Here is a 13,344-nt window from a genome sequence, read left to right as displayed (position 1 = left end):
AATAAATGAACAAATTACCAAATGTTCATTTCTTTTTCAGATTTAAAAATTATTACAAGAAATCACATTGCTTCTTTGAAATTTTCACCTCAAAGAAATAATAAGTAAGGTTGAGTTTGTATTCTATAAAATCTATGCATTTGACAATTCAATGTTCAATTTCTCAATGGAAAGCTTAGAAGGAAACAAAATACATAAAAATCGTAACTCAGAATTTTATAACTAAAAAAACATTTTGGACATTATCTATACTTAACAGCTTTTAAATTTAACCCCATCTGTATAAAAAGATGTCCAAAGCAAACATCTACTCCTCCTGTCTCCTTTCACCCCTCATCTGGGTGGATTTTATTTATGCTTTGGACGACCTTTTTTGGCCATTAGAACCATCTTGCTTCAGCAGTTAATTAGCACAAGTACCATAATTTAATACAGTTAATGCTACTTGATGACCTTTAATGTACCTTCCATTAGTGATATTATTGTAGTATTACCCTGTAAATTAAAACGAGATCAAGACTGAGAGAGCTGCTCTTTAATTAAGGCACTGGCACACTGAGCTCGTCTATTATTCACTAGAGAAAATCACCCTGATTTACTGATGCAGGACATCCATAAGTCAGAATTAGTCCATGAGGATTATTAGGTTTATTGAACAATGTAAGTACTAGGAGTCGCTGAGATTGCCAACAGCTATGTTTCCTCTTTTTCCTCCATTATCTTAATAAATTCACAATGAGAAGGAGTAAATGGAAGCAAAATAAGTGGTAGCAAAAGAAGAATAAATTTTTTTGATAAGATTATAGTGTTGTCACCAGTAAAATAGGTATCAGATGTATCAAACGCTAAAAAGAACATAAATGCTACATTAATCTAATGGAAATAAAAACATGATGTTTACACCAAACAACATTAGCCAGTATAAAACATAGATGTGCAGAAAGAAGTGGAGAATTGGAATTCATAGTCAATTGAAAGATTCTCCAATGATTTTTGTTACCTAGTATAATATTTCCAGGTAAAAAATCCTGTATTCTCTGTTCACTATTTTGTAGATATTTATATTTGGTTTCCATTCCACTTTCCCGAAATAACTCATGCTAATTCCCACATTATGTGGTAGTGGTGGAGGAGGTGACCAGTAGAAAAATATCATTATCATGATCAGATATAGACATGTAAAGGCATATTAAATGTTGCAATCATTTCATGGTATGGAGGTGCAGGGAAAACAAAGATCTCAGTTAGATTTTGGGAAGTTTATATTTGTGATAGTCTTGAAAAGGAAACTTTAAAACTTCCTTTAGAGATCACTAATTAATATTTGATCGTCCTATAGATGATTTGTTATGTAAGAGAAAGACAACCTAGACCATTCATTCTAAGATAATTTTCAAGAGTAAAATAATTATATCAGTTTCTATGCTGAAAGGTTATATGAACCAGGCAATAGCTCAACATTTCCCTTTAGTGGCTCCATCATGAGCAGATCTTCCTTATATAACTTAAAACCTGGAGACACGCCTGAGCCATCAGGCCTTGCTTCTTTAGTCCCTCCCCAAATACTAAAAATACTCCAGCCATCTGGTGCCTAGCGCAGTACATGCCAGCATCAGTGTTGCCCTGAGGAATTTGGACAGAGTTTGGAGGTGACAGAGTGGGACCTTATGGAAGGGGCTCACCTCGACTGGACCTTTCTTTTTCACCCAGCTGCTTCTCACTAGCTTGCAGTTGACTGGTGAACAGGAAAGGACAGGGGAGCTGAGTACCAGAGAAGGGAGGAGGGCTCCTCCAAACTCCTCAGAACCACTGCAGTGCAGCTGGAGGATGTGACTCGGATGAGGAATAAAAGAAAAGTAAATCTGGAGAAGTCTACGTTTCTAACATGTCACCTGTAGGTGATGGCATGTCTGACCCCAATGAAGAATGTTAAAATGCCTTTGGCTTTAAAGTATATTTTACAATTTCTTTTAAATAATTAGATTAAACAAAAATGAATACCAATAACAAAAATAAGCCCCAACAATGGTTATTTCCCAATCAAATAGCTGCAAAAGTTTGCCTTCTTTACAAGTGGCAAATGAGAATGTTTGGGAAAGGATCCCTTAATAGGGATTTGGGCTCAGGTTCAGAATTTCTTGAACTGCAAGGAAACTGACCTAGTTGAATCTACCTAACAAAGCAGATCACACTAGAATTCAAATTCAAATCTCAGCTTATCAATTTTGACCTTTATTCTTGTAGATAAATCGAATACTTGTTACTTCATTGTATATGCTATTATTTATAATATAACATTAATCATTTTCATATATCCCCAAGAGTAAAACACTGGAAATGGATAATTTTTTGTTAAAATGTTCATGATAAAATAGCTGTATTCTACTACAAATAGCAAACATGTTTAAGGCAACAGCTCCATATTGCCCTGTCATGGTACCCTGCTTATAATACATGAACTGTTCTATACCCTGGAACCTACAAGCTCAATATTGTATCAGTGCTTATTTCTCTCAAAAATATTATTTTGCTTTAAAGATATATTCATGATATATCACCAAGACCTTAGTTAAAAGTTTTTAAAAAGGCTCCATAGTTAAAGATTCCTGATTCTTCCATGAAAAACATGAAGCTAGAACAAAGCTGAGAGCAGATGGCCACCAGTTTCTGCTCCTTTTCCATAGCTAAGACTATGAAACCTTTGACACTATTCTGAGAGGCCAAGCCCCCCACTCCATTCTGTGTCCGCTATGGTTCTTACCTTAACAGCAATGATCTCTTCTTTCTTTTAGCACACATAGGTGAGGCAACTCTCTGAAAGACCACAGAGTCTCAACAGTTCTCCAGTTTCTGAGGACTGGGCTGCTTAAGGGATGCTGGAAGCCCAAATTGAATTCTGCCTCATCTGTTTAAATTCTTTGACTGCATAATGAAACCTACACGGTATACATGCTGTTTATATCCTCATCCTCACATATTTTGGTTTAAAACTATCGTGGTATTTTCATTGGCCTAGTATTGCTTTGCACGTGTTTCCTTTTTTCTCATTTGCTGGATTCTCCATTCTTATCTTTAGTTTTCCACTCACTATCTCAGCCTTCCACTCTCATCAGTTGGTTATTCTGATAATAAACCACACTTAAAAAGATGGTTGACAGTCTCTATGTTGGTGGTCCTGATTCTCATTATTCAAGTTTTTAATTTAAACTTTTTCAACATTCTTGGCAACTTGCTCTATTATATCTCTGGTATATTATTAAAACCAAAGGTATCCCTGACTGTGGCTATTACTGCGTTCAAACTCTGGTCCATTTGTAACTGATCTACAAAATGAAGGGAGCCTGACTCAGGCCCATATTTTATATGCTAGTATATCTTTTTAACGTAATAACATCCCAAAACTTGAAAAGTAGACCTTGTCCCTCTTTAGCAATTGCATTGTTTCCTAGATGCTTTGGTTCTGATTTAATAAATTAAAAACAAATACAACTTTCATTTCCAGAATTCCTTTGTGCTATACAACAAAACACAAACAGATTGTTATGCCCTGTTGAAACCCTCTCTTGCATTCGAAAACAATAAGATGCATTTCTTGTTTTTCAGTCCTTTTATAGAGCAACTGTCTTTGCTCCCCCAGCTTCATTGCCTTAAAGACTTCAATCACCTCCTGACACAAGGAGTTCTTTCATCTCAAATAAGAAGCTTTTTGTTTCCATTTTTGTCTTCCTTTTGTTTAAATTCTAAAGAACCCTGCCAGGTTCAATGACAGCAAGTCTGGGATTACAAATTACTGCTGAGTCCAAGGGTTTCAAATGCCTTTAGAACCTACTTCTACACGGGTGTTCCTGAGAAAACGTTGCAGTAGAAATCGACAAGTGTCACTTGACAGCTGTGGGACCAACACACCTGCATTTTATTTGAACACACCCATTTCCATTCAAGGCAGACAGACGTTCACTTACCTTCCTCGCACCTTTATGTCTGAGATCGCGTAAAAGTAGCGCGCCAAGTGCAGCTCATCGACAAATATCTCCCCAACGGCTGGTCTCAACAGCCTTATCCTCAGGTCTGTGACTGTAAAGAAATCTCGGAGTTTCTTGGTCGTGTCCAGCTGTCCGTAGAGGGAAGCCATATTGCGTAGCCGAGGTCCCGCGAAAAACGCGAACCTGTCCTTGATTTCAAAGTGGATGATTTTGCTGTTGGTCGTATACCCCGTGGAGTACTCTTCTGTGCAAATGATCTCTAGGACCGTGTGCTGTGACAAATCCCTCACGGACTTGGGATCCATGTGGAACGCGTCTAAGCAGTCCGTGGCGTAGTACTGATAGGGCTGCCACGTGCGTCCGTAATCCAGAGACTTCTCCAGGATCATCTGGTCCGGGCGCCCCGACTCGAAGGTAATAACTATGTTGTCCGTGAGCTCGATGGTTTTGCTCCAAGACAGAGTGATGTTAACCTGGAGAGGCTTGGGGTACTCCTTCCAAGTGGCAGACTGCCAAAATGTCGAGGGGTGTCTTCCTTCAAAATCGAACATCAGCTCGGGGGGGTGCGCCAGCTCGGGGGTGCTCGCGTCACACTCGTTATTGCACATGTAGGGGTTGCCCTAAGGAAGAAGAAAACAGAGTGCGTCAAAACACTGGCGCCACATAAGCCTTGCCCTAGGTGTGGCCGAGCGACGGGCTAGGAAAGAAAAAGAAAACCTGTTTTCAGTGATCATTTGTATTGGACCTAACTGAATTTTCCTTAATAGCTTAAAAAAAGGAAAAGAAAAAGAGAAATTCATATGGTAATTTTCCTGTCTTGTTTCCTTCCACGGGCTTTAAGAAATGAAAGCAGTTTATTTATCCCATATGTGTTAGACCCATCATGTGGTCACAGAAGCACAAAGACACCGAGCAACTGTCTAACAGCTCAGTACCTCCGCTTCCTCTTAGAAAGATGCTATAGAGAATCAAGGGAAATCCCTCTCTGCCTCAAGGACATTCCTTAAAAGCACTGTCTTTAAAATGTCATTTTTCAAGCAAGGCTTTAGAATTAGGAATGAACTGTAGATACCTGTGTCCTGTTTGGGAGACAATACCCTCATACAATGCTCAGCTTCTCTTGGCTTTGCCTCAAATCCATCATAATTAACTCGGTCCCCGCTTCATAAAGTCTGGTTTTAAAACATTTACTTTGTTCACCACAAATCATTAAAATGTGGTACACTACAGGCTCTGGGGCTTGGTCCAAACATCTGCCATCCTATTATATTAGCTAGAGATAATGGGATTGCTCAGGAAAGGGCTGCGGGTGTGTTCCAAGTTAGCAGGATGAGAAAACCCACTACTACTGCATTAGGAGGGTGGCCCACATCAAAGCACAGCCACTTGATGTGTTTGTTGCTCTGTGCCAGCCCATAGGCAGCTCTCTGTGGATGTCAGTTATTGTTAATATTCTCCCTCTAACAAAGGCTACTTCCTTCACAGCCCACTCAAACAAGAAGCTGGAAATAAATCTCCTTGTTATATCACAAGTTAGAACACTGCTTACGCTACGCTAAATGGCTGCTCTCAGCTTTCATCAGCAGAGTCTATGGTAAATGACTGGTTCTCAGATTTTTGTTTATTTGGGTTTTAAGAAAACAAGTACTTTCATTTGGAGTCAACTGTTCAAGTACTTCTCTCTTATCCTGTTGTAGGTAATTATGAGCATAGAATGGGTGACATTGTCCTTAGGCTTTCTCTCTTGTAACTACAATTATATATATATTTTTCTTTTTCACGAACTGTGAGGATTCATGAGCTAGGTCTCAAATAAAGAATTTATGTTTTAGAAATTGACACTCAGTTACTAGCTGACGTCTGTGAAATATAAGATGAACATTGGAGAATGGCTTTGGCCTCTCTAGAGGCAACTTTTCCTACCTCCTACCTCGTCAGCTCTTTCACTCTCTTTCCCATTAATGCAACTGAATCCTAAAGCTGGCAACAGGTTTGGGGGACTCAAGTATAATTGAGATGGGGCAGGAGAAAGGAGAGAAGGTACATTATTTGAAGAACAGAACTGTTTTAAAAATACACTCAAAGAATCAGTGATAATGGAAATGTTTCTGTACTTATCTCAAGAATTTCAGTTCCCTATTCTTGATCCCAGCGTCTGTGGCACTATTTATAGTATCCCCTTCAAAATGAGCCAAAGGGGGAAAATAAGTTTCTGTTCCAGGTGGAATAAATCACCAAATTTATTATTATTTAAACTCTCTTAAGCATACCAGAGAGCCAAATTCAAAGCTCTGCAAACTGGCAAAGGCTTTTTATGGAGGGCTATAAATATTGTGGAATCTGTCAGGATTTATAAATTCTAAATATATGTAAATGTGCATTTTACTGGGAGGGGTCAGATTTGCACAAATCACACCTTCATTTGAAATTTACTGAGAAAATATGGTCACTTCAAAATCTGTCAGCATGAAGCCATCTGCACAGTCATTAACTTGGATGCTACCACCTTCTTCTTGACAAAAGCATCTTTGACTGGGGTCAGAGGTAGGGAAACAAAGGGAATCAACTCTGTGGGATACTCCAGAGTGAGTTATCAGACATTTGTATAAAGTTGTGTTGAGAGACAGCATTTGTTCACCTTCAGTATAGGTGCACAGAGCTTTTCAGATGAGGACAGGGCGCTGGGACCACCGGAGGAGGCATATCAGACTGATTCTGGGGATGAGTCAATACTAACAAACCTGTCTTAAAGATGTGAATGAAGAGATCTGTCCAAAAGGGATTCATTCCTATATTCAATAAAAGGTGTTGGCAATAACCACCATTCAGTTAGCAAACATGCATCAGGCACTTTATGTACATTATCCTGGGTGATCCTTTTCATTCCTACCTTAAGGAAGAGGAAATTTGAGGCATAGAGAAGTTTTAAGTAACTTGCCCAAGGTCACACAACAAAGAGAACAAGAGGCAGAACCAGAACCGCTCCTCCTATCCTTGCCTGGCCTGTTCAGTTTCCAAGTCAATGGAGTTCCCTGTGTTGTAACCCTGCTTAGAAACAGGGTTGACTGGTAGAAAGGAAATGTCTAAGAACAAATGAGTTTGGGAAACACAGACTAAGATCTTCTTTTCTTGGAGAGCCCTAATGAGCATTATCATACATCTGAGATACCTTGAAATTAAGAACCTTGCTTAGCTTTACATAATACCTAGTTTCATAAACTTATTTGATCATGGAGCCCCTTTTTGGTTTAGTAACCCCTATTTATATTCTACAGAAGTAGTGTCCTAGAGGGTATCCTGTCCTGGAGGGCATCCTTTGAGATTCTATGCCTTGCATGACTCTTAAAATTGTAAGCATGTGGTGATCAAACAGACTGCACAACCCAGTTTTAGCCCTTTAATGAAGGCATGGCCACAGAAAGCACTGGGCCTTTGCTTTTGTTCTGCAGGAGCACCCTTCCACTGGGGCTCAGCGGGACAGACAGCTCAGGGTAAATGCCCATATTTATATCAAGTTTTTCACTGATTTGCACAGATCTGGTGCTCTAGACACCCAAAAATGAGAGAAAATTTTCATGCATTCAACAGTTATTTATTGATTGCCTACTATATTACTATATTTAAGGCACTTGGCTTAGCTCTCAAGATATAGCAGTAAACAAGCAATTAAAAATAAATAAATAAATAAAAGATATAGCAGTAAACAAATCCAAGCCCTTGCTTTCTGTGGCCCTTCCATCCTAGCTGGGGGAGATGCACTAAACAAACAAACAAACAAACGTATAATGTTTTACAATGTTAACTGATGATAACTGCTATAGATAAAAAGCCAGTTAAAGGAGGGGATGGCTTTGGGAGGATAGTGATTATAATTTTATATTGGGAAGGTCAATGAAGGTCTCCCCAATATTGTGACATTTGAGCAGATTAAGAACAATTCCCAATTTACACTGGAGATGATCAGAGAAGGTTGACCAGAATGACAGTTTCATCCTTTATCTGACTCTAGTCTTAGTGATATTTTCAGCAGCACAATAATTTATTGAAGTCGATGGATAAACAAATCATTTCAAATGAGACTCTGCACCAAATGACTGTAGATACAAAAAAAAAAAAATCAATTTGACTGCTCTTATTTCATAGCACTCATGCTTTTTAGAAGATTAATGATTTGATGGCCATTAACATAATTTACTGAGAGACAATGACATTGAGAGAAAATTAGCAGAGGAAAGCAAAAAAAAGGGGGGGGGGGAGATTTCATTTTCATCCCTGTATCTTAGGTGAGAAAGGAAGAAGAAAAAAAGAAAGCCTAAGAAGCTGAAAATCTTACCATTCCCAAAAGAGAAAGCTGGAGAAGAGATTATATGCTAAAATATTTAGTGTAAATATTTCACACGGGTGTGATCTGTAATACTGTTATTACAGAGAATTATCAATATGAAAACAATCCCTGTTAAAAGGATTAGATTAATTAAATTTTCAACTACTTCAACCCCACCCTAATCCTCTTTAATAGCATCAACAATGAAATTTATACAAGAAAAAGCAACTTTCCCCTACTTATGAAAACAAAGAACACTTCTTACTGCTAAATGTAACAGATTCAGGCATTAGCAAGGTAAGTAATTATTTTGTGGCCAGCAGGCAGCCTTAAATAGATCTTAATTTAAATCCTAAAGCAACAGATCCATAGCTGATTGTCTATGGACAAAGCAGAACATATTTATGACTATGCTGATAATATTTATATTACTAAGAGATTCCTGAATAATTAAACAGATATTGCTGTTAAATATTTTTATAACAATTAGAAGAAGATTGTGATGTTTAATTTCATTTAAAAAATGTTAATATTTTACCTCTGGGAAAATTGAAGTTAGTTACTAATTAGCAATTTGTAGCCAATAAGGAATGCTGTTATTCTTCCTTAATGTGCTTTCAGAATTTAGAGGGATAAATAAAATTTGAGACATGCTTTTACTGTTTCTATTGATGGAAGGTGTCTTTCTTCTGGCAAGTGACTCTGATATAAACATCCTTTCACCTAAGATCTCCTAGGCCCTTCAGAATTAAAAAAAAAAAAAGTCCTACATAAGGGATACTGATGTGACATTTGGGGTTGCTATCATTTGACCTTACCCTTCCAAGCTTTACCTATTGGCAAACTATTGGGAATGACAGTTGGAAATGAAAGGAATTCTCATGGAAGATTTGCTACTGAACTGTAAGTTACATGCCAAGCAGGCATGTACTTATAAGTGGTTGTAAGAAGCATTTGGATTAACACTTAAACCGATCGTGAAAAACAGTGTCTTACACCCATTTGCATCTGGCTCATTCTTGCTTGTTTTATTGATAAGTGATAGTCAAAAAAGACACAAAGGCAAGAGGCTGAATTCTGGGATGGTATTCCCAACCTGTTCTTGTTATGATTCTGAAATAGACGCCATTAGGGCTTGGCCAATGCAAAGCCTTTAAAAGGGTGCAAAAATTGGTGGCACAGCCAATTACTCATTCCTCAGAGAGACAAAACATGAGCACCATGATTACACTGCTAGGCTGGGGCACTGTCTTGGGCAGATGGCTTTCTTTTTTCCTTCACTCCATCTCCCTGGGAGCCAACCAAGCAGAACAGTTTCTGCGAGGTTGGTGATTGACTCCTTTATATCAGACGTATAATTTTTGGTGGAGCAATTCCTACTCCCAGTCCCTTCTTGGGACTTCCTGGCCACCACTCCTTGCCCCAAGTCCTTCTGCTGCCAGATTTTTGCTTGTCTATAACATGGAAGGCCCCCACTTCATGACCTTTCTGAAACACTCAGGCTATTCTGAGTCTGAGAGCTGATGTTCAAGTCATGCTGAGGTGCCTTCATGTCTTATAGCTTTGTTACTAGTAATGGAGAGAAGAAGAGGGAAGCCAGAACCAGATATAAGTCCACAATATGAGATAGTGGACAGCTCTTCTAGAAGTATGAAAGAGAAATATCAGCACAGTACAGAAATATTGGCCCCCGTGACCACAGCTATACAGAAAGACTGTATATCCTTGGACAGGAAAGGGCCACAAAGCAGCTTGTTTTTGAATTACCCGCTGGCCCTTAGGACGCCAAGGGCATGATCTCTACAAATGGCCATGCAGTCTCATTTTGTAACCTGCTTTGTGAATTGGTATCTTGGGTCCCAATGTGGGTTACACATTTGTTAACAATAAAGCCCGAATACTATGGGACTATCCCAACATTAGATACTCCAAAACTGCTGTGACAGAAGTACCTATCTATGTATTTGTCAGAGCATGAGTCCCAAATTTTAGTCTGTAAAATATGGCCATCCTAAGAATAGCGCAGGATAAAGAGTTTTGTTTTTGTAACTCTGGAGTTGAAAGCTGACTGCTCTGTTGTGTAATGGAAGCCGTTGTTCATCACAGACTCCTCCCCGGCATGGACACAGGCTTAAGGCCTGATTGAAATTGTCACTTGTTTCAATCTGCTCCCTGGCAATACTAACACCTTGTGGACTTTTTAACTCAGGAATAAAGACAGGAGGGCTTAACCTTTCTGCAGTGAGAATACTGGAAGCCAGATCACAGATTATGGGCCATAACAGACACCTGTGTAAATCCCCACAGAGGATTATGGTTAGGATTTTCAAACTGGTGAAGGCCGCAGAGGTCAAGAAAACCAAGTTTCTAAGAAGGAGCCAAATACATTCTCAAGCCACAAGCCACATTGATTCCTATATAGCAATCTAAATCATTACCTTGCACGTACTGTAGAAGAAATAAACATTAACAGAATCAGGTGGGGTTAAAAGTGAATATCTACAGAACAGCACTGTACTAAGGGGACATTATTGTAAGTAGTAAGGAAATTGCTTTTTAAAAATTATTTTCTTAAAAAAATCACTTACAAGTGATTATACAGTATTTTGCTGTATAAATAGTCTTAAAATAGGTCAGAATACAGATACTAAAATGTTAATAACAGAACTGAAATGGGCTGTCAGCATCTAAGATAAAGCAACTTGTGAGAAAGCAGGGGAATTAAAATATCATTGAGGTGGAAATGTTCCGAGTCCTGATACCATCAGGCATCATGGGAGTTAGTTTGAGCATTTTGAGTCTTGACCTGATGCTCAAAAACAGGTTCCTTCTTCTCTCACATGAGAAAGCAAGTCCAAGACCTGCTTGAGTCCATTTGCTGAAGGCCACTGGTTTTGAGAGAGTCTGGAAGACCCAAAAGCATCCTCTGCTCAAGTGATCACTTGATCATGAGAGGCAGGAAGAGAACTTCCTAATGTGGCACTCCCCAAAAATGATGACATCCTGATTTCTCATACTCCTTATTTCTTTTAAACTCCTCTTTTCCAAATTCATTAGCTGTTATTGGATACCAATCAACACCAATGTTAAAAACATCATGAAGAACACAGAAATAATATAAGATGTTTGCAATTTAGTGTGGAGATTAGATATATACAGGGAATAATCACGTGTTTCTCAGATGGGTTACTCATGCTCCTGAAGAGAGTATTGTGTGTCCTTGAGGGTAAGTAGAGTCACAAAAAACACAGTGCAACTTTCTAGAGTGTCCATTTTATTCTGTTGTACATAGTTAAATGTAATTTTATATTTAAAAAAAGACAGACATTTTATAGAGTAAGACGTAAAAAGAATTTGCAAGCATTTTTTGGAAAAAAACGCAAAGGCATTTCATGTTTGGGGTAGATTTGGAGGTATGTTTTAAAACCCGCTGAACAAGAGTATGGAGGAAGAGGAGTCTGGAAGCCTTGGTAATAATTTATTCCATTCCATAACCCTCCTGCATGTGATATTTCATCCAAACCACCTTGAACTGGTGGCAATAAAACTAGTCTTTTCAAGACTGAGAACTGAGAGTTTAACCATCCCAGCATCAAATTCCTAGTAGAGGGAAAATATTGGCTGTAATCCACCCGATGGCAATCTGGATGATGTTTGTCATACTTGGGACTTCCAGGTAGAAGACAGCACTTGGAACACTAACATTTTTTAGAAATGTCATTTATTCTTGTGGTAACAGGATCCAGTGTGCATTGGAGTCACCTGGGGCATAATTACAATATTGATTCTGAGGACCCAGCCTCAGAAATCTGATTCTCTGGCTCTGAGGATGGGCACGGGAACTGCTACTTTTAAATATGTACTCCCAACCTGGGCATTAGGGAAACATCTATTTATTAACATCATCTTTATTTTGGTGGTTTTCCTGAAGAAGTGCCCTTTTTTTTGATCTCCAGAGTTGAAGGCTTTCTGGAACCCAAAAGAGTACTTCTTTCATAAGTACTCTGATCTTTTACTCATTTATTCATTCATTCATTCAACAAATATTATTTAATGTCTGTATATGTCACACACTGTGCTGTACACTGGGTGTAGTGTGGTAAATAAAACAACTCAGTCCCTATTTAAATTAAGCTTACAGTTTAGTTGGAAAGGCAGCCTCTAAAGAAGTAAACAATTATATAATTATAAATGAAGATAAATATGGTGAAGAGAAATAATGTAGCTCTACGAAAGAAAATAATAGTGAGGAGACTTTAATTAGGTGCTGGGGAAGGACTTTTTCAGGAGGTAACATTTAAATTGAGACCCAAAAAGTGAGAAAGAATAAAGAGTCTAGAGTCTGGGAGGGACTAGAGTCAGGGAACAAGATCATTCTAGGCAAAGGGAATAACAAATGCCAGCTCCCACACTGGACTAGAACTTGGGGTTTTACAGGAACTGACAAAGAGTGATCGGTCCTGCATCATAAGCTAGAGAGTGAGCAGATGGGATGAACTGAGGGAAGCAGGTGGAAAAGTGATCATTCACGAATCTGAAGACTGGATAAGGACTCTGGCTGTTACTCTACGTGGAATGGAAAGCACTGGGTGGGTTTCCAGGGGAGGCCTGCCATGATCTCATTTACATTTTTGATGTTCTTTCTGTCTTCTGTGCTGATAATGGACCATAAGGGGTAGGGACCAGAAACAGAGCAATCAGGAGGTGGTTTACTAGTCTTGAGTGAGAAATGATGAGGGCTTGAACGAGGATGGAAGGAATGGAAGTGGAAAGAAATAAATGGATTGAAAGTGTATTTTGAAAGGAGAATCAATGGAGCTTTATACATCTGCTTAATATTCATGGCAGGATTAGATATGAGGTAGAGATGAAGACCAGGAAGTGATAAAGAACAGTTCTTTAGGTTTTTGATTTGTCCAAGTAGTTGTTTGGTGATACTTTTTACTCAGATGAAAGTAGAAGACCATGCTTAGAATGTGGGGAGAGCAAGAGTTCAAGGTTGGAAATGTTAAATTTGATATTCTGGGGAGACATACA

At 38.6% G+C, this 13,344-nt stretch overlaps 1 protein-coding gene across 6 annotated transcripts in view; it reads right to left on the bottom strand.

The window, feature by feature from the left end:
* Positions 1–13,344, bottom strand: part of NTNG1 (netrin G1) — a 318,889-nt gene that overhangs the window by 145,449 nt on the left and 160,096 nt on the right. For all 6 annotated transcript variants that reach the window (XM_063106026.1, XM_063106024.1, XM_063106027.1 and 3 more), the window contains exon 2: positions 3,963–4,603. In XM_063106026.1, coding sequence (XP_062962096.1) covers positions 3,963–4,603 — 641 coding nt within the window. The remainder of the gene's footprint in view (positions 1–3,962; positions 4,604–13,344) is intronic.

The sequence above is a fragment of the Cynocephalus volans genome, chromosome 8 (genome assembly GCF_027409185.1).
Source record: "Cynocephalus volans isolate mCynVol1 chromosome 8, mCynVol1.pri, whole genome shotgun sequence".
In the NCBI taxonomy this organism is placed as follows: Eukaryota; Metazoa; Chordata; class Mammalia; order Dermoptera; family Cynocephalidae; genus Cynocephalus; species Cynocephalus volans.
Note: the sequence above shows the minus strand (reverse complement) of the source record. Positions and strands in the feature narration are given on the sequence as shown.